Genomic DNA, 20,459 nt, shown 5'->3' with positions numbered 1-20,459 from the left:
AAAAAAAAAAAAAAAATTTTTTATATAAATTACTCATGCTTAATCTGATAGTTCAAATCTCTTAAGATACTTTAGCTTTTTCACCCTGCTTCTTTTTTATTCTACGGACTCGAAAACCTTAACAATAACTGCATCAAATCTTGCTCCGAATGCTTAACTTCATGCATACATTTGGGAAGCCTTAAGCTTTTCTACTCATCAGAGACAAACTTTGGCATGCTGCTGCAAATATAATATAATCAAACAGCTAAATGAACATTTCTCAAACTAAATATATAAGAAGACCTACAAGAAAGAAAGAAACTTGGTTTTACTGTTTGTGCTGGCAGGTTGTTTTGTAGTGAATTAAACGTGACATTACTGTAGTTACAAGAAATACTGAGCACAAACTGAGACAGGTCATATAATTATATACATCACTGCTGTCTATAAATATCAATGTGATGCAAAACATAACTTTATTTTATTTTAGACCAATAAAGTTGTTTCTGCAGGCAGAAGCATTGCAATCAAACCCAAACTGGAAAATCACTGGCTTTCTATGAGCATAAACGGCAGCCATTCACAGATCTATTTATTGTTTAACAGCCGGAGGTCTGCTATAATAGATCTGCACATTACTGTTTCTGTCCCAATGTCACTGAAGTGTTTATTGTTTTTGGCAATTTACTGTGCTGCAGCTTAATCTGCACCTCCCAGTTTTATTCAACCTGAGCGGTTTAATGGTCCGCTGAGCTGAGTTTATTATAGAGTGTTTAGTGTTTGGACTGGAGTCACAGGATCCCGTCCTGCTGCGTCCACGTTTTGTCCCATCGTGTCTCGTCCCGCTCGCCTCGCCTTGGCTTGTCTGCTCCGCCGTGCTGCTGGCTCTGCTTTGTGCTGCTGGTGGCTCAGTGTGCTGTCTCCTGTGTGGGGCGACTCAGGGATGAAGATCAGTACCTCCTGCGTCACTCCAGCCCAGCCCTGGACCATGATTCGCCCTGCGGGCAGCACATGCTGCTGGCTCACCTGGAGCACCAGGACAAGGAGCAGCTCCAGTGCACCCTGGCCCGCCTGGAGAACGAGAACAGGTCTGTAGCTGGAATATGAAAGCGCCGGGAGCCACCGGGCATTGACTCTGAAGCTTTGCTGTTTTCTCAAATGTTTGTTTTCGTGCAAAAAAAATGAAAAATCCTTTCGTGCCACATTGATTGAGAAAGCAAAACAAGTAAGCCAGTTGCATCAGGCTCAAAATCCTTTCACAACTGAGCTTATTTAGTTTTGTTTATATGTTTCGCTGCGGGTTACACACACACACACAGACACACACACAGTTACATATACATTTGGTTTAGGAAGTGATCCAGACAAGCACAAATTCAAATATGTAGGAGTTTATCTGGAGGTTTAGGCCTATTTTCCGTTTGCCTGCCATTTCAAACAATCTCCTGCTGAGAGTAAACACACTCCAGCTCCATATCCTTCAGAACCGCCTCAAGAAAATAAGAAACTCTCTCTGAATACACGGCTGACAGGCAACTGTGTAAAATACTGTGATAACATGAAACTACTTGTAAATTTTGCTTCAGTTTGACAGTTTGTGCCCGACAGAGAGGGGGGAAAAAAAAGCTTGTTACCATCTGACTGGTGTGAAAAGCATGACTGAAACACAAGATATGAATGTTTTAATTTAAATTTCTTTGCTTGAGGTTCAGTTTTTTTTAATATATATATAAATGAAGCTAATTCGTTTCCTCCTATATCCTCTTAATTTGTCACCAGGGGGCATCTTTTGTGCGAATGATTCATATAAATAATTTTCTTGTCCGCCCTTTGACAGTGACCTTTCTAAAGCCACAGCAAAACGATGCCACACACACACACACACATACACACACACACACACACACACACACATTGTGCCCTTTGGGTGTTTGAAACCTTGACCGAGTTCAGTTTCCCTCATAAAGTGTCCTGTTGAGGTGATCATGTGGCCTGAATCTAAACAATAAATCAGTTTTAGAATAAAAAAACACACATGTGCACACACACTCAAATAATAAATCATTTTAGCAGCTTTGAAGTCTCTGGATCCCACTTAATAACTTAAAAATTCATCAAAAACATATATAAATAGTTAATATTTGTATCAAGTTCACTCATAAACACTGCCTTTAAGCTGATGTTATGTTTCAGACGTTTGTTCCTGAAATCCATGTTTGGAATTTTAGAAACTGCCATTTTATTAAATGCTTCAAAAGAAAGAAAAGATCATCTGGTTTTTATCTGCAGGGACAAAAAATGCAGTTAAAACTGGAATACTGTTACTTGCAAAAATTTAAACTCTATATTTTCTTTAGTTTAAACTTGTGAAAAATAAATGTTAAAACTGAGAAGCTTTATTGTTTTTTTTTTGAAAACTTGTGCTTCATTTGAATTTCTTATGAGTAGTTAGGACCGGAGCGTGTTTACCACCGCATTGCATCACATTTTCTTTAAAGATCACTGAAAACATTTGAGAACTCAGGAGGCCGGTTGCTGCAGTTTAGGATAAAATCATTTTGCATTCTTCTTGATGCAGAGTACTAAAAATCTGTATGTTTTTAAAAATCTTGGGGTTTTTTTTAACACTGCCAGAAGATTGATTTAGCAGCAGGACTCTTTTACTTTTTCATCAGTCCTGGATGTAATTTGATGCTGAAACAGAGATTTTTAATTGTGTCAGGTAGCTGGATTGATTTCGTCATTTGTGCCAACGAGCCGGTTCTTCCTGTCCTCCTCAGGGTGCTCCAAAGCGAATACAGGCGGCTGAAGTGGAAACACGAAGAGGCGGCCTCGGTCCCCATGCTGACGGAGGCCGGAGAGCTGGGCTCGCCTACAGCGGGAGGAGCGCAGGATGAAGAGCTCCTGGCCGAGGCGCGGGTCCTCCGTCAACACAAGACCCGCCTGGAGACCCGCATGCAGATCCTGGAGGACCACAACAAACAGCTGGAGTCCCAGCTGCGGCGGCTCAGGGAGCTCCTGTTACAGGTGCACCCCGAGCTCTGCCTGGTGGTGTGGAGGGTCAACAGCGACGCAAATACATTCTTTACGTGTTTTTTATGTACTCGCTCCAAATTATGTGACCATGTTTTGTATTAGAATAATTTGGATCACACTTCTAATCGGCCATGTAGAGCTAATTGAAAATATACGAAAATATCAGTCTTATACCTGTTTGGAGCCTTCCATGGGTGTAACAAAAACGATAAGGCTGAAGGCTTTGATAATAAAGGACCTACTGGTCTTACTCACACTGTTACCATTAGGATTATGTGTAAATTATTAAGAGTAAGAGTAACCGACTGCACATTAGGGTCACTGAACGAGGAGCGAGCCGAGCGATGAAGATGAGAAAGTCCCTAAAGAAGAAGGGCAGCCTCTTTGGGTAGAAAACTTGGAAACTAGAAGTGAAAAGAAAAGAGAATTTTTGAGGCGATGATGAGGTGTGCATTGTATCTCTGTGTAAAAAGAAGAAAAAAAACTGTTCAGGTTATTTTCTCAGCGGAACAACATCGCAGCTTCATTTCTTCTGAAAATCAAGTCTGGTGAAACTGTAATCTGAAATGTATGAATCTTTTTCCAGCCTCCGCTGACACCCCCGTCTCTCTGCAGCGTCTGAAATTACTCACCTCCAGAGTTTGGCTACGGCGTTGCTGAAAACAGAAATACGCTTTGTTGCATATTACATCCTTGAGATACATTACGCATCTTTGGTTGTGATCTAAAGCTTTCATCCGTTTTTGACGTGTTACTGAAAAGATGCTTTGTGCAGTACAGTTTCCCTTCTTTCAATTTGCTCATTAATGCCCAAATCCCTGTTATCTCAGGAATTTGTGTTACAGCTTTTGAGTAAAACAGCATTTCTTTTTGCTCAAAGGTGGCAATTGAGGACCCTTGAGTGCCACGAAACATCACTTTTATTTTAATTTGAATAGCTTGTTGACACTAAGGTCTGAAATATAGGTATATGTAGGAATTATTGAGGTTGAATGATAAGATGTATTTTTTTTTTTTTTATTATTAGCCCAAAGATGATTCTGAGGCGAATGGGTCCGAGCTGTCCACTCTGTCCTCTCCTGTGTCTGGAGGGGGTCACCATGGAGAGCCGGCGAGCAGGGAGACCACAGACACCGAAGCAGCAGGTGAGCACGACGCAGCCAGGCTCCAGATGTGAAAGCACACACACTCCTCCTTCACATCCTACTCATATCCATTCACAATGAGGACAGAGTTTCTGTGTGTGTGTGTGTCAGGAGATGATCTGGAGCACGAGCAGGATACGGTGCTGCAGCTCCAAGAGGTCATCGAGCAACTGAGAAACGTCTTCCCTTCCGAACCGGGTGAGTGCAGATGGCAACGGCACGAATCTGCGCCGCTCCAGCTCACCAGACTTCAGAGGCTTTCCTCCTCGATGGCCCCGGGAAGCGTGAGCGATGGAGAGGGGAGCAAATATGTGCTGCTGTGGGTCGATAGTTCGAGGGGGGGGAGCAGGAAGATTAAATGGTGTAAAGAAGGAGGAAGATAAAAGTGACAAAAAATGACAGAGCATAACTGTCACAAACTTTATAAACTGTCTTAATGTGTTAAATAAATGCTGTTTGCTGGGCACTTTAGTAACAAAGGGGTTTATTGGAAATAAACTTTTTTCATTTAAAGGAATGCATGTCGCCCGCTGCCTTTCATGCCAGAGTTTTAGACTAAAATTAAACCTCAAGCAATATTGCGAGATGTCGCGCTCAGAGTATGTTTTGTTAACGACTCTCAGCTACTACCACATTGAATTTAAGCTCCGTATCTGTATAACTGAGTGAGTTAATGCCATGGTTGTGTTTTCTAATGTTGGTTAGCTGTGAATGGGATGTTAATGTACATTTAATGAATATTTCCTTAATGTTTTAGTAAAATCTGTCGCCTGGTTCATGAGGTATAGTTGGGAATGACCAAATTATAAATGAAGCTGGTGCTCAAAATTGACATTGGGGATCAGTCTAGCAATTTTGCTTTTTAAGGTCAGCCATCTTGAATGGGGTTGATTCCCAACGTCAATCAGCTGTAGATGAACATCAAATTATTTTTTTCTGCTCGTTTTATTAAAAATGTGTTTAGTGGTTCATGAGATATTTTGGTAACAGACACCCACAAAATTTTTATGTGCTTCTAAACTTGTAAAAATCCTTCCCTTTTTCACTTTTGTTCTCTAATTTCAGGCACCACCTCACACATCTAACCCCGAGCGCGACTCGAGGAGCAGAATGATGGCCTGAAAGGTTGCCTCGGTGGCTGAGGGAAGAGCAACGGGCCGGGCCCTGCGAGGACCTGCGGCCGCAGCAGCAGCAGCAGCAGCCAGGATTCTGAGAACTAACCCTCCTCCGGAACGCTGTGCACTAAAAGCCTTCCTCATGCAAACTGCTAACGACTCACACTGAGGCCCCTTTGGCCAGGCTGTGCTTCACAAGTCCAGCGACACCACGTTCAGAAGCGAAAAAGGAACCAGTTGTTAGCAGAAAGTCAGGAAGAGAGAGACTAAAGCGAGGAGAGGCGCCCAGCCAAGACACTGTGCTTACCAGTTTCTGTGTAGTCGACCAGAGGTGTGAAGCTTTATAACAGTTCAGAGCACAAATTCCAGAAGAACTTGAAAAATGCAAACTCAAACAGGAAGGGAATCACTTTGTCTCAAAATGCCTGCGTTTTTTTTTAACCTCTGTGTTTTGTTTCTCCTTCAGTTTGTGGTTATTTTTGAGTCTTTAGGTGGAGGTTGAGCTGACTGATTTCATCTGTTTAAGTGGTGCAAATTGGAGCAGAGTGCCCCCAAAAGCGCTCGTTTACATCGTGAGAATGACGCACCGTCACGAGTTAAATCCATGCTTTATTTACGACAGCCAAAGTGCCCGCTAGCGCAGCGTCTGTGTTTGCGCACGCCGCGTTTCCGCTTCTCAAACTGTGTGTCGCTCTCATCGCTTCCCTTCATGTGCACACACACACACACACACACACTTATGCTGCTATACATACACTCTATTTACAATCCGCCCTTCCTGCATTATGCACAAAAACACAAAGACTCCCCGCATGATCGCTAAGCTGCTGTGCCGCGTCACGAAAAACGAACACCCCACTTTCAGCAAAGCAGAGATCTGTTTATTTTCTCGTTCGAATTCAGACAAGTTGTCTGTTTGAGCCAATTTGTGTTGCGACTGGAATTGTGTCTTGTTGAAGAAATATATGCCGATAAATAACAGCATGCAGGCCTCCTCCCTGAGGTCCTATTGTTCTCCTGCTGTTTGAAGAGAAATTGACAGAAGGAGCTTCAGGCTTATTCCCCCCCCCCCACACACACACACACACACTTTCCTCTCTGTGCAAGACCAATTCCAGACACTGCAGGGGGCTCATAAGGCACACCGACATAATGTTGTCCATGGACATTATCCAGAATAATCGCCTCATTTCATGTAGATTTTAAAAGATTGGTAGCTGTGAGCTCTGCGTTTGTCATTTCCCTTGATAATGCATCAGATTTATAAAAGCATGTGTGGTTAGACTATTAGACTTTTTTGTTGTAAACGTAGCACAATTAATGCCTTAAAATAGAACTGAATCCATGTGAGAAAAGTTAGTTTTTATTAACTTTATTCTTTTATATATATATATATATATATATATATATATATATATATATATATATATATATATATATATATATATATATATATATATATATATATGAGGGAAGGAGTGCGTTTGCCGGTGCCTGTGGGTGATTGAAAGTGATGGAACATGAGAAGTGAAGTGTGGGATCACAGCAACGTTGAACGTCCAGGGGTTGAAACCAGTTTAACGGGGTTCTCACGTGTGAACCCGTGGTGCTCGGAGGGAACGGAGATCTGAGAGACATAAAAGGAAGGTTGGTGAGGAAAAAAACCCAAAACAAAACAAAAAAAAAAGACTCATAGAGTTTATAGCTCGAGGGCTGGTGGGAGAGATCTGCTTTGATGTGCCTGCCACAGCAAAAAGAAAAACCTGAGACAACGAAGCTCTTGTGTTTTTCTCTGAAATCATACCACCTAATTTCCACAGAAAAAAGAGAGAAATTCATCCTGAACCCGGAGTGGACGGCTCTCTGACCTCACAAACATGAGTTTTGCAACCCATGCGCTGCATTCATTACGGGCTCAGACTACGGGCTCGCTGCATTCACATTTGACACCATCCTCCTCGGCGCTTTGCTGCCTGTTAGTTTTGATGCTGTTGCTAGGGAACTGTCCCCAAGGACGCAGCTCCGCAGGTCTGTGAGAGGGGTAGGTGATGTGCCGTTCATATTACAAATGCTAATAGCCTTAAGGGAAGCAAGAGAGAGGGAGAGACGGAGGGAGAGGCAGCACCTCGTTTCCCCAAACACAACCCTCCAAGTTTTCACTTCCACCTCCACCGAAACCCGCTGCTGTTCAGTTGCTGAAGATAATCATTATTATTAGTGAAATCTTTTAGTGCATCAGCAACAGCTCAAGCTTTTTTTTTTTTTTTTTCACGAGTCAGAACAATGTGGAGGAGCTCAGCTTGTGGGGGAAAAAAAAAAAAAAAGCCATGACAAGCAGTGTTTGTTCACAGTCATTTATATCTGGGTATTTACACATCTCATTAAACAATGATTACCCATCACGCATATTGTCTCCACGCTCTTGTGAGAAAAGATGTAGCAGTGACAAATTGTGAAAACGATGCAGAGGCATTTCCCATGTGTCTACTATCATCGAGTTTATTTTCAGATGATGTACAGGAGGCAGAATGACAAAAAACACATGAAATGGTGATGTGGCAGAGTGAGATTATCATTCAGTTTGTCTGATTTAAACAGAAACACACACCGAGTCTCATCTGTCATCTGATGTCTGATCCATAAACACACTCTTATCCTGCTGTAGGAACATTGTATTACCCACACACACACACACACACACACACACGGTCCCTGCTCCTGGTGGCTGTGGGATTAAACACTGATATCACTGTTCAGACCAGCTGCTTTAAAAACACCATCACTGTCCTGCCTTTGTGTCCTACATTTCCCACGATGCATCTGACCAGGTAACACGAAATCATGTCACAGAACATAAAACAGGTTAATGAATCACTTAACCTCGAACAGTGTGTTAATTACACACAGATATGTTTATACACACACTCCCTCCCTACTGATGAACTGAGTTTTCTCTTTTTTTTTTTTTTTTTTTTAACTCACCGTTAATATACCTCATTAATCACCTAAATGTTTCTGGTTTATTAGTTTTGATTTTCTGTTTCGGTCCCCCCGCTCCTCATCGTCTGTTCTCTGGAGTTTTTAATCTATATAAGAAGTTTTCCGAGGAAAGGCTTTTTACTGTAATAACAAGTGGGTTACTGGCTGCTTTCTACTCTTTGTGTACAGAAATAAAACTTTGTATTTGGCAAACTTCTTGTCTGTTTTTGTTGGTTTTTTTACATGAAGGAAATAAGCCCTTTGAGCATTAAATAATACAACGTAACTCAGAACGAGGCCAAATACACAGTTTATAGAAATGTTTCCTTCTCTGTTTATGTTTAGCTTTATTGTGCGTGTCTTTTACCAAAGTATCTTGTGAACCAGTGAGTTTTACTGATATTGAGCTTAAGTTTGATGTGACAGGAGCTGGATTTCAAGGTTTGACTAAAAGGGCTACGACTCTCACTTCTCAACAATAAGATGATTTTAGTCTAAAGTCCGGCGTGAAAGGCTGCAGAGCAATATGCTTTCCTTCAAGGACTCCTCGGCCTTTAATTCCTTTATTTAATGATTTCCTTTCTCAGTTTTAGGTTGATTTATCTCCATGCCTGCGTTTCCATTTGTAACTTTTGGCCCTGAACTTATTGGTTTGTTTTGACGGCGCCCCTCTTTCCCGTCTTAGCGCTGGTGGCTTTGGTCCCAGAGTTTGTCCTGCTTGGATTCGTTGCACCTTTCGTTTGGCTTTTGACCTTCTTCTTGCCCTTATCATGCGCTGATCTCTTGCTCACTACATTATCGGAGCTGGCGGTAGCGCGGCCACTATCTTTATGTGCATTGTGGTTATCTGGTACACCTGGCCCAGCTTCAGGAGTCACGACCCCTCCTGTGTTTTCATTATCTAAGCCATCTCCGCTCGCCGTCCCACATTCTGGCTCTTTATTACGCTGCTCTGCTTTCAAAGCTGGACTCTTTTCTGTTGCTGCCTCTGCCTCGGCAGGGCGAGGTTTCTCTGAGCTTTCCAACTCTTGAACCTTACAGCTTTCTGTCTTTTTATTTGCGCTTTCTTGTGTTGCTTTCTGAGCAGATTTAATATTCTTCAGTCCCACTGCCCTCTTGGTCGGGCTTCCACCGGGCTCCCACTTCTCCTTCGACGCCTCCCAGTAAGTCTTGTTCTGGCGGCCATGCATGGTGCGGATGTTTTCGCCCAGCTTCTTCAGCTCCTGGCGGACAAAGGGCTTGAACTTCGGGTCCAGTTTCTCCACCAGCGCAAAATCTCTCCGAGCTTCGTCCTCGTTGCACAATGCAGCGTGAGCCCGTGCCCTCTGGTCCACGGCCTTAAAGTTACCTTTGGTGAAGCAAGAAAGCATAGGGGTAAATGAGAGAAACGCTGACATGAGAAGACAGGAGGAAATGTGAGGTCGAAAGCAGCAAAATAAAATTTCCTGAGTGAGGCTGAAGTATCTAAATTGAATACCAGAGGTGAAGCAGGTGACGGGAAACATAGAAGGAAAGCTAGGAGGGGAGTAAATGATGTGAAAAGACAAACATAAAAACAGCTTTTTCCCATCAGGCTCTGCTATAAATAATTCATCTTAGAAGGCGCAAAAGGAAAAACAATTCAGTTTTGACTGTGATGTCCATGGGTGGGTGTCGGGGGAACAAAAGGAGACAGAAACGTGGTCCTGAATGTTAGGTTTTGTTTTTTTTCCTGGTAAACAAAGAAATAAAGGGTTGTTACAGAGAGGAGTGAGGTGTTTGCTGAGGGCCAGCCGTCAGACACTGCTATTTTTTTTTAGCCTTAAAAACGACCAGACAGAGAAAAATAGACACCACCATGTGTTTTCGTTTCTGTATTGATTTCTGCTTCTTCTAGAATACAGCCTCTGTTTTAACCCCCCCAACAAATGCTACCTTTATGCCTCTTCAGCAGCCTGTCGTTTAGCTCCACCACCTCCTGGTACTCCTTCAGCTCCAGCATGCACTGGCTGAGGTTGAGAGCGAGGGGAAGACGCACTTTCTCCAGCGAATCCCAGTCCTCGCCTCGTCGGTCCACCCGCTGAGAGGGACGGGGTGGAAGGTGGCGGGGAGGTGGCGGGGTGGAGGTGACAAATAGCAGAGGAAATTTTGAAAAGATGAAACTAGAGCGCCCCAAACAAACATGCACAAGGTCAGGAGAGAGGATGAAGACGGGGATAAAATGTTGAGATTGATTCTGGGGGCTGTGAGAAAGGAAAAAGATGAAGAAGGATGAGGTGAAGAAAAGAGAATTTGTTGCCTATGAAGAAGGAGTTAAGACAGTGAGGTGGAACAGAGCAGTGAGCTGAAGAAGCACAGGCAAGAGCTCAAGCACTGTGACAATGACATCTCTGTGGATAGCTGTTATTTTTAGCACGTTTTCTCTGCTCTTCACTTTACTGGCACAGCTTCAATGGCACAGTTTTTTTTTTTTATTTCAGGGGGGAAAAGTGTGTCTCTCTATTTTGAATTTACTGAAACGATGGTGGGTAATTTGCAGAGAATAGGCCCTAAACTTTTATGTCAGTACATTGCCTTCATAAAGAATTCATAACCCTTGAACTTTTCCACATTTTTTTCCCGTTACAACGACAAACTTCAAGAATTCAAGTGTTTTACTGGCACTTTATGTCATAGATAAAGTGGAAGGGAAATGATCAAAGGTTTTGTACAAATAAAAATCGGAGAAAGTGGCGCGCCTTCGTATTCAGCTGAAAACAGCTCCAGCTCAGTCTGATTGGATGGAGAGCGTCTGTGAACTGCAGTTTTCAAGTCTTGCCACAGACTCTCGGTTGGATGTGGGTCTGGACTTTGACTGCTCTGATCTAAACTCTGTTGTCGCTCAGGTTGGATGTTTCGGGTCGTCGCCCTGATGGAAGCTGAACTTCGCCCGAGTCTCGAGTCTTCTCCAGCCTCGAACAGGTTCTCTTTAAGGATCGCTCTGGATTTATCTCCACCCATCTTCCCATCATCTCTGACCAGCCTTCCTGTCTCTGCTGAAGAAATGCATCCCCGCAGCATGATGCTGCCACCACCATGTTTCACAATGGGGATGCTGAGTTCAGGGTGATGCGTTAAGTTTTTCGTCACAAATAGTGTTTTGCGTTTAGGATTTTAGGTCTGAACTGAGCACCTTCTCCCACATGTTTGCTGCGTTTCCTACATGACTTGTGGCAAACTGCAAACAGGACTTCTTAGTTCTTTCTTTCTTGTCGCCACTCTTGTGTAGAGGACAGATTTTTGGAGGACTGTGGACAGATTGTCCCACTCTGCAGCTCCTCCAGAGTCACCGTGGGGCTTCTTAGCTGCTTCTCGGATTAATGTTTCTCCTGTCGGTTTAGGTCAGTGGTGTCCAATCCTGGTCCTGGAGGGCCACCATCCTGCATGGTTTAGATGTTTCCCTGCTCGTCAGAAGCTCTTCAGCTTCTGCAGAAGCGTCTTAATCACTCAGTCATTCAAATCAGGTGTCTCAAAGCAGACAAACAGCTAAAACATGCAAGACCAGGATTGGACACCACTGGTTTAAGCGGACATGTTCAGAGCTTGGTATTTTGTTTTCAGATTGTTTGTAAAATATTTTGTAAAACGGGTTATTTTCCTTACCCTTCACAATGATGCACTACTTTCTGTCGGTCTGTCACATCAAATCCCAGTAAATTACTCTGAAGTTGGTGGTTGGAATGCAGTAAAATGTGAATACTTACTTTGCAGCACTGTTGCATTCTTTTACAATCCGTTACACATACCTTATTTTGCAGGAAGTCCACATATTCTAAAGCCTCCCTGAACTTGGCAGAAGCTTCTTGAAAGTGTTTCTGTTTAATGTGAAAGCTTCCCTCGTTCTGCAGCAGCATGACCAGTCGCAGCATCTGTTGCCAGTCCTTCCCCTGCGTTTTATCACAAGTGTCGAGGCTGATGACCGAACAGCTCGCTTCCTCCCCACCTCCCTCAGGTGCTGCAGCCTTACTTTCCTCGGCTTCTTCTTTGTTAACTTCAGCGCATTTTGGCGGAGGCGATTCTGCTCCCGCTTCAGTCGCTGTTGAGATGCTTTCGAGGTCCCCTTCCTTCTTCTTTTCCTCCCCGTCGCTTTCCTCCTCCTCTTTGCTCTTGCTTTCCGTTTTCTCCAGCTTGTTCCAGTACTGCTCCTTCTCCTCCCAATACTTCTCCTTCATGCACTCGGACAGGGCCTTCAGCTCTCGGTGGACCAACGAGGACAGAGTGATGTCGAGCTGGGCCACCATCCTGAAGTCTCTCTGCGCCTCCTTTTCGTTCCACACCGCAGCATGAGCCTTGGCCCTCTTGTAGTAACCCTTCACACAGTCTGAGGAACAAGAATCCACGCAGAAACTCAAATAATGTGGAAAATCGCTTAAAACGAGTTAATTATTAATCACGTTTTACTATAAATCCGCCCAATTTTCATCCATTTACAACAAAGAGTAAATGTGTATTTTCATCAAGGCAAAGCATTTCAGTCAGGCAGAATCTATTTCCTGAGATCACATGAAAAAGTAAAATAAAGATCTCTGAGTCATTATTTGGTAGACATAAATTATAACAAAGTCTAATTTGCTCTGGCATCTGCCTTGCGACAGATAAGCACACTCTCTTATGTGTCAGCAGCGTTTTTGTACCATCAAAGGAGTAGAAAATTGATGAAGACGTGCTGTAATGTCAGGACCAGCCTTTTTAATAAATGTTCCTAAAGGAAAATATTCAAAGTCAAGAGACGTCTGTAGGGTGTGAGCTCTGGAAAGATCTGACTTCTCCTCATTTCAGCTGTTTGCAAACCCAACAATGAACATCTTCCGTTCAGTCTGACAGTTTGTTATATTCGTTTTTTTGGCTTTCTGCTCCAGAAGGTTTGATTATATTCATATTTTTCAGCTCACTAAAGACAGATTCCTTCTGTCTGTGGAAAAAAAAATACAAAATAAAGATTTCACACTGACTTTAGACATACAGTGTTACCCTTGGACAGTGCCACTCTATTTGCTAAACTGAGATGAAACTTTTGAATTAAATTTATATGGCATGAAAATCTTTTAATCTATCGGTGAATAATGGAAAATGTGAGCACAGGAACACACTGTGTTCACATTCACTGCAGCACATCTGTCTACGGGTGGATTTTATTATTTTTTTTTTCCTTTTCTTTGTTTTTTTTTTCTGTTTTTCATCATTTAATTTCTGTCTGTGCTAAGTTTTTATTCAGCCAACAGTTAAACAGATTTCGCTGTCGCCCCTGGCAAAAGCAGAGACGCTGCAGTGAGACGCCTTTTCCAAAGAACAACTGTGCTGGAGGGATGAAACGGTGGCGGAGCGGCTGACTTAAACTGCTGCAGACAACATGACACTGATGACAGGAGAAACAACAACACGGCAAGAAGTGAAGCTAAAAGGGAAAATGAGACGGGGCTGAAAATCTGTAAAGAAGTGAAATAAAAGGTGCTGCTGGAACAAGAGGGTGAGGCACTGAATAAGCAGGAAGAGACGAGACAATGCTATTATAGGGTGGATTATTATTATTTTAAACATTAGGAGAAGGTTGGCCACATTTTGGACTTGACTGGTGGAGATTAAAAACTTAAACTGTTTGTGTTCTTCCCTGTGACGTGTTTTCATCCCTCTACCATTGCCTAATTTGTACATATAACCATAAAAAACACATTTCTGCTAAAATGTTTTGATTTTATTTATACCTACAATCTGACTGCCGGAACATATTTTATCCCCACACGCGCTAAAAGTGGAACAGAGGTTCATATGCACAATAAGCCAGTGAAAAAACTGAAAACCCCGGCTGAAGAATACAGTGTTGAGTACAGCCTGTCTCAGTAGATCCTGTCACAGGGTGGGGGGCACACTCTTGAGGCTCTGAAGTGGAGGCTGTGCCAGCGTGTGAGGATCTTCCAGGCTCGTATGACTGGCCCTGAGTGTGACAGCACAATTCCCAGGGCTGCTCCCGCCGTAAAACCTTCAGTAACATCAACCTCATGTCCTCCTACGCACTTACAGAAGGCAGCGCTGCTACATTCAGCCGCCACTAACGATAAAGCCAGAACAGGAAGAAGGAAACTTCCTAGTGGTTTTTAAAATTAGTCGGTGTTTATACAGGAATATGGCTAATTTATATTGAAACATGTGGATAAAAGGAAATATGGTAAACTAAGCTCAATTTAATTAGGCTAAGATAAAATAAATTATATTAACTCCATGCAACCTTGTCTTTTGGGAATTCAGCAGTCACAAATAAGAAAAATACTGAGAAATCTCTTGATTAAAAAACATTTTCCTATTAGATGTTTTTCTTTTTGACCTTCCTTTTCAGAAGTTCTGAAATGTGTACTTTTTTTCCCTCTGGTGACCACCATAGTGTTGTGATTCATATAAAATATTTAATAATAATATAAAATTCATATTAAAGGTTAAATATGTTAGCAACATTGCACCTTATTTTATATTTCTTTATTCTATACAATACTAAGCAGGATTAAATGGCTCTGAGGTGATAAGGATGTTCTGTGGTATCAGACAGCTGTGCAATCGGACTTGTTTTCTTTTTAAACTTGAGAGCAAAGTTAACTTTTTTATTTATAGCAGAACGGTGTTCACAGCATCCTGCTGCTGTTTAAGGTTGACATCCTTCTCATATTTCCTGTTTAATGACATGCAGAGATGCTAAGATGCTGACCGCTGCTTACCAGGAAGAAGAAATGCTGTTCTGATCTCCTAACTCAGCCCTCTGGGAATCACAAATTGGTGCTTCCTGAAGTCATTTAGGAAGTTTCTTTGTTTCCATCCCATCGACTGACTCATTTGCTGACTAACACGTCCCACCTTTCAAATAGTGTCACTGTAATTAGATATTCAATTAACATTAATCACATTAATGTCTGTGTTTTCCTGGCTCTAATGATAGCTCATGAGCTTACATCTTCTTTATTTAATACAACACCACTGAATATTTAACTGTATGTTAGATACGGGATTATATTTGAGGTTGAAGAGTGAACATTTACAGAATATTTTGCAGATGTTTGTCAAACAAAAGCAGCAACATTTTAAGCATGAAGGTGTGAATAAAGGTGTGAATGAAGGTGTTTTAAATGGTGACTAAAGCCTGGTTACATGTGTCCAAAACAATTATGGTTTATTTCAAAACTTTCAAAACTATTAGCAAGCCTAATGAGTGTTTATCAAAATGTTAACATTTGTACAATTCAGTTATAGCTGTCATCTGTACTCTAGTAACAAAGAGTTTTATAAACGCCAAAGCAATCCTCATAGTTTTAAGAAAAATAAACTTTTTTACCTTTAAATAATGATGCTTGTAAAGCTTTAATTGCTGTATGAAAATTAGGAAAAATATTATAAAATTTATAATATAAAATATATTCTTTTTCCTTTAAATTTGGGCACAACATTAGCCTTGAGCTTAGAGCTCTGTGAACATATGGTGTATTTTGCTGGTTGAGATCTCTGCGGTGAATAATAACCCCGGACTCTTAAACCACCTCAGTGCACAAGATTAGGCGTGCAGCTGCTAACCTCAGAGGTATGACGGACTGATGCAACTGTGGGATTTTGAAGTTAGGCGAGGCAGGAGGAAAAACAAAAAACAAAAACGATGTCCTGATTTGTTTGGAGAGACGGTATTCGTCGGTTTGCTCGTACCTTTGTGTTTCTCCAGCAGTTCGGTGGTGTGCTCTATAACTTCGTAGTACTCCTCCAGCTCCAACATGCACTGGCAGTAGTTCAGCTCCAGGGGAACGATCATTCGACCCAAGTTAATGTGGTCTACATCACCCGGCATCTCCTAACACATGCAGAGAGGAGGAACAAAAAAAAAAAGACAAGCTCAGAGGGCTGCTGTTACCTGGCAGCTCCAACATGTATTTTAATATTTTACACGAATATGGTTGTTTTAAATACTTCCAAACTGATTAAACAAGATCCCCCAAAACATCCTCTCTGTGGAGCTTTACTAACCTTGAACTAAGTCTGTCTAAAAGCCTTTATTTAACCTGTGATGCTCTCATGCAGATTATCTCCCACGCTGCTTCTTTCTCCCCTCCAGCGTGTCTCCAGTTTTACACCCATTCTCCTCTCTGTCCGTTGCCTCCCACCCAGCTGCCTGGGAGCAGGAATCCAGGGACGTCAAGGAGATCAAAACGGGGAAACAAAGTTCTCCTCGGGATCCTTCCCAAATAAAAGGAACAAAAACGCCTGTACCTGTGCAGCTGTCGTTTATCCCCCCCCTCCCCATCATCCCTTTGCTCACCCTGGACTGGACGGTTTTCAGCAGCAGGACAGCTTCCTTGTACTTGCTGGCGGCCTCTCTGAATTGTTTCTGCTTGACCAGAGCGTTGCCCTGCATGTGTAGAGCCGGCACCGTCTGCAGCTTCTCGTCCTTGTCCATCATCCACGACTCTCTGTGGTAGGACAGGGGGTCTCCTACCTGGAAGAGAAAAGAGCAGAATAACAGAGCGAACTGAACGGGTTTACAGAAGATCATTATTCTGACAAGAATCTTAATGCACAAAGGCAAGGATATAAACCCACTAACAGGAACTTATCTATGATTACATCACAGAAAATTTTACTTTCTATTGTATTTATTTGAAAGTTGTAGCAGCTAGAAGTCATAGGTTCTACAACAATGTGCTGATTTCTTGTAGATATGCCTCATATTTCTGCTGTTCTCAGATAAGAAGATAATCAAACTTGTTCAGGAGGAAGTTTTCCAACATCCTGCTGAGATTAATGGAAGGTAGTTTTACAAAATCTTCTATTCTTTAAAAATGTTTTTTTTTTTAAATAAAAACCCTGTATGTACTATTTGTTTGCACAAAATATTGCTCACTAAAAGTTAAAAGGCTTTTTTAAAATCTCAAAGCTTAGAAGTTAATTTATCTCACCTAGTATTTTTTATATTGTCAAATATTTCTGTTTTTTTATTGGATTATTATTTTAGGGGTTTTCTATAAGTGTAAAGTTTTTGTTGCCTTAAAATATCTGATGGTTTAACACCCTCTATGTTTGCTTTTCATGTGAAGATAAAGATCCAAAACACAACAAGGTAAAAAGACAACTTGATTTTAGAATAATAGGCAATAAAACAACACAACAGACATTTCAGCAAACAAGAAAACTGGAGAAAAAAGCAGCGAAATAACTGAAAATACAACAGGAGCATTTGAAACATCAACAGAAGTAGGTAGTTTTTTAAAAAAAAGTATTTTTTAAATACTGTTGTCTTCTGTTTTGCTGCTGTATTTTTGTTGCTGATCGATGTTCTTGTTGAAGTGCGCCGTCTTGTTTTCTTCTTGTGTTGCACATTTCTATGACCTGTGACATTCAGAATCCAGGACAGGTGATGCAGGTGATGCAGCTCACCTGCAGCAGCTCCATGATGAAGATCAGCGGCTGAGGAGTTCGCATTATCTCGTCGAGCTCGGGGAAGCCGGTGGAGTGATAGTGGAACAGGTTCCCCATGCCGCACGTGTGCCTCTGACCCTCCAGGGGGTCTTTACCTTGAGCAATCAGCCTCATTCCCTTGGACACGATGGGATACAAGCCTGTGTGCTGCAAGATTGGCACATCAATAAAAAGCACCAACATAGGTTCTAAAATAAAACAAACAAAAAAAAACACTTAATCATGCTAAGCCCCCGGTGCTTTAAGCCTTTGCCAATCAGATAAATATATAAAGTAGCCCAGTTTGACTCGTTCAAGACAAGAAAAGGGCTAAATTTGCTCAAATGCACGTTTGTTTGTATTATTGTGCTCTGAGCATGTAGGAGGCTGCTGAAGGCTGACTCATCTACAGTCTAATAATGAGGAGTTAATGCTTTCCTTACATCCTCATGATGACTTATTACAGCCTCTTAAGCCCTTGTATCTTAGAAAATGCACAAAATGTGTTCCAACTCACAACGGCATCGCACCAAAACTCAGCCACCTCTCCGACCCTCATGGACGTCAGCATGGGCTCCCACACCTCCATCTTGAACATCTTTCCAACGATGATCTCAGCCGGTCTGCCAGCCAGTCGACTGTCATCGACGACCGTCCGCTCGAAGTTGTCCAGGAGCGTTTGGAAATGGAAGACCAGCTTGGATGAGAAAAGAAAGCATTATCCTCAGTGGGGTACGTTAACGTGGTCAGGTGGCGCTTCCAAGCAAAGTGTGCAACAAACAAACGAGTACAAACAGAAAACATTTTTCTCTTTTACATTAGATTAACCTGAAACTATTATTTTATGAATGAAGCTGAAGCTGAAACTCAGCCATGAGTGTGATCTGTTCCTGCAGGTCCGTTCTGTTCATCACTCCTGCTTTTCCAGGCTGTCAAAATAATTCCATCCTCATTATCCTAACCCTCGGCCCGCAGGCCTCCCAACTTTAATATCATTTAAATATCGCAGTAATTCTGCCTTTAAGCTGGCTTTATATTCCTCCCTCCTCCATCTCTTTATCACGGTCCTCCTAACTCCACCTCTGAGGGGTTCAGTTCAGATCTCCCACCTTCTTTCAGGGTTTGGTGCTCATTTAACTGCAGGAAATCCTGTAATACGCATGTGTATTATTTGCAAATCAATGTACATTTGTGTTCCAAGTTTAAGAATATTCATGCCTGTAATAAATTAAGTGAATCTTGAAAAGGCAGCATTTATTTTTGGACTACAGGACAGTTCTGATGCATCTGAGTTTCTTAACCTTCTATGTAGACTAAAAATATGTAATAAATCCAATATATTGTAGTTAAAACATTTAGAATTTGTCATTTAAGCTTTCTCTGTTTATCTCTCTTTTACTCTGTCATTTAAAATAAGGACTTTGTTTGCTTTTCCAGACAATTATAGACTTTTTTTTATGTCGCCCACCTGTGTAAAAAAACCTCCAAATCCTGAGAAGTTTCTCTATTGGACCCCGTCTATCAGCCTATAAATAGAAAGTTAGAACTGTGCAAACAAACGGGAATCTCCTCAGCAGAACAGGACACACAAACACAAACACACACCCACACACCGATACTCAGGTGAACGGAAACTCATGCTGGCATTGTCATGGAAAATATTTGTCACAGCGTCCAGGCTCGGTGCCATATGGTTGGATGGGACTGGGACGGGGAGAGAATGGGAGACCAGCAGATCAGTGGATGAACAAAGACGGGGCCAGAAAAACATGTTGCAGTTCGGCTGACCAAATGTTTGCTCTTGAATAATTCATAAATATCTAATTTAGGAGGGAAAAACAAAGCAACGTGTAAAAATAAGCCACAAAGAATCAATCATTTCTATTTCCTCTCGAAGAATACCTTCGTCCCAGGTGGAAAATGAGGCAGAGGTCCTTTGCCTCCAGCCAGGATCTTCTTCTGGACTCCTGGATAGTTGCGAAGGTCCATTTCCTCCATCGCCTCCGAGACTGAACAGAGAAGTTTGTGTGTTCTGAAGATTTCTTTTTTCCTCCCCTCTTCGAGTCTGCTCTTCTGGCTTTTCTAATTAGCCCAGTGAAGAGAGTCTTGGCTGGTTTGCTGCTCTCTGACAGATGGCAGGATTAAGCAGGGTTTGGAGATGGCCACTTTAATCTGCAGGGCTAATCCCTCGCCTACCCCTACGATTGGCGGGGCAATCCCTGCGGGGAGACGTAGGAGAAACCATAAACGTGTGGACAAGAAAGGTCCAGATCACTCTCAGAACAACAAAAGATCGTTCTGGAAGCAGACAACTTGATGACTGTTTGGAGGTGCAGCTCCCTGAACACAGGAGGATGAATAACATCACATCAACTAAAACTGAATAATCTAACAGGCAATTGTTTGAATAATTCAGCTCTTAAAATGTCAGCAAAATGTAAAAAATACCTTTTTTAAAGCCTTAGTAAACATGTTAGACGTGTATGACTCACAGGAAATGTAACCAGACCTCTTCTCCATATGTTTTACTAAAGAAGGTAACTTATTATAACTTAATATGCTGTCCTCTCACTGTTCAGTTTGCTTCAACAAACATCCCAGACCTGAGACCTGTTTAAAGACCTGCTTCTTTTCTGTCCGAGTGCAAGGTTCAAAACAGGAATCCTGAATTTTCATTCACGTTGATCATTTATTAGGATGTAACAAACTGAGCTTGCATGGTTCAGGTTCACCTGTGAGGTGATGCGATCCAGAGCACATAAGA

At 42.0% G+C, this 20,459-nt stretch overlaps 2 protein-coding genes across 10 annotated transcripts in view; one reads left to right on the top strand and one right to left on the bottom strand.

Annotated features, from left to right (window-relative positions):
- The window catches only part of drp2 (dystrophin related protein 2), a 174,888-nt gene extending 168,249 nt beyond the window's left edge, over nucleotides 1-6,639 (top strand). For both annotated transcript variants that reach the window (XM_017408504.3, XM_025004232.2), the window contains 5 exons: nucleotides 924-1,070; nucleotides 2,763-3,009; nucleotides 4,046-4,163; nucleotides 4,275-4,361; nucleotides 5,229-6,639. In XM_017408504.3, coding sequence (XP_017263993.1) covers nucleotides 924-1,070; nucleotides 2,763-3,009; nucleotides 4,046-4,163; nucleotides 4,275-4,361; nucleotides 5,229-5,248 — 619 coding nt within the window. In that variant the 3' untranslated portion in view covers nucleotides 5,249-6,639. The remainder of the gene's footprint in view (nucleotides 1-923; nucleotides 1,071-2,762; nucleotides 3,010-4,045; nucleotides 4,164-4,274; nucleotides 4,362-5,228) is intronic.
- Nucleotides 6,640-8,196: 1,557 nt separating this feature from the next.
- On the bottom strand, nucleotides 8,197-20,276 carry LOC108231316 (aryl-hydrocarbon-interacting protein-like 1). Of its 8 annotated transcripts, XM_017408277.3 has the most exons (9): nucleotides 19,598-20,276; nucleotides 19,309-19,399; nucleotides 18,213-18,392; nucleotides 17,675-17,863; nucleotides 16,560-16,736; nucleotides 15,953-16,094; nucleotides 12,022-12,596; nucleotides 10,172-10,316; nucleotides 8,215-9,605 (listed from the first exon to the last, which is right to left on the bottom strand). In XM_017408277.3, the coding sequence occupies exons 3-9, from the start codon at nucleotides 18,291-18,293 to the stop codon at nucleotides 8,902-8,904; spliced, it is 2,013 nt and encodes a 670-aa protein (XP_017263766.1). In that variant the 5' UTR covers nucleotides 18,294-18,392; nucleotides 19,309-19,399; nucleotides 19,598-20,276; the 3' UTR covers nucleotides 8,215-8,901. The 8 variants fall into 8 exon arrangements, with proteins under 8 accessions (XP_024859915.1, XP_017263766.1, XP_017263765.1 ...); XM_025004147.2 differs by lacking the exons at nucleotides 19,309-19,399; nucleotides 19,598-20,276 and adding an exon at nucleotides 19,164-19,278 and having other exon boundaries at nucleotides 8,197-9,605; XM_017408276.3 differs by lacking the exon at nucleotides 19,309-19,399.
- Between the last annotated feature and the right edge of the window lie 183 nt (nucleotides 20,277-20,459).

Source organism: Kryptolebias marmoratus, linkage group LG9 (genome assembly GCF_001649575.2).
Source record: "Kryptolebias marmoratus isolate JLee-2015 linkage group LG9, ASM164957v2, whole genome shotgun sequence".
Lineage (NCBI taxonomy): Eukaryota > Metazoa > Chordata > Actinopteri > Cyprinodontiformes > Rivulidae > Kryptolebias > Kryptolebias marmoratus.
The sequence above is the reverse complement of the archived record's forward strand: the minus strand, read 5'-3'. Positions and strand labels throughout refer to the sequence as shown.

What these genes read in the sequence shown, in the direction of transcription:
- LOC108231316 (XM_017408276.3), bottom strand. Translation starts at nt 19,693, where the DNA reads ATGGAGGAAATGGACCTTCGCAACTATCCAGGAGTCCAGAAGAAGATC. An exon ending in TCATCATGGAGCTGCTGCAG is followed by an intron (nt 16,737 to 17,674) that starts GTGAGCTGCATC and finishes TTTCTCTTCCAG; the next exon opens with GTAGGAGACCCCCTGTCCTA. An exon ending in ACTGCTGGAGAAACACAAAG is followed by an intron (nt 12,597 to 15,952) that starts GTACGAGCAAAC and finishes CTTGTTCCTCAG; the next exon opens with ACTGTGTGAAGGGTTACTAC.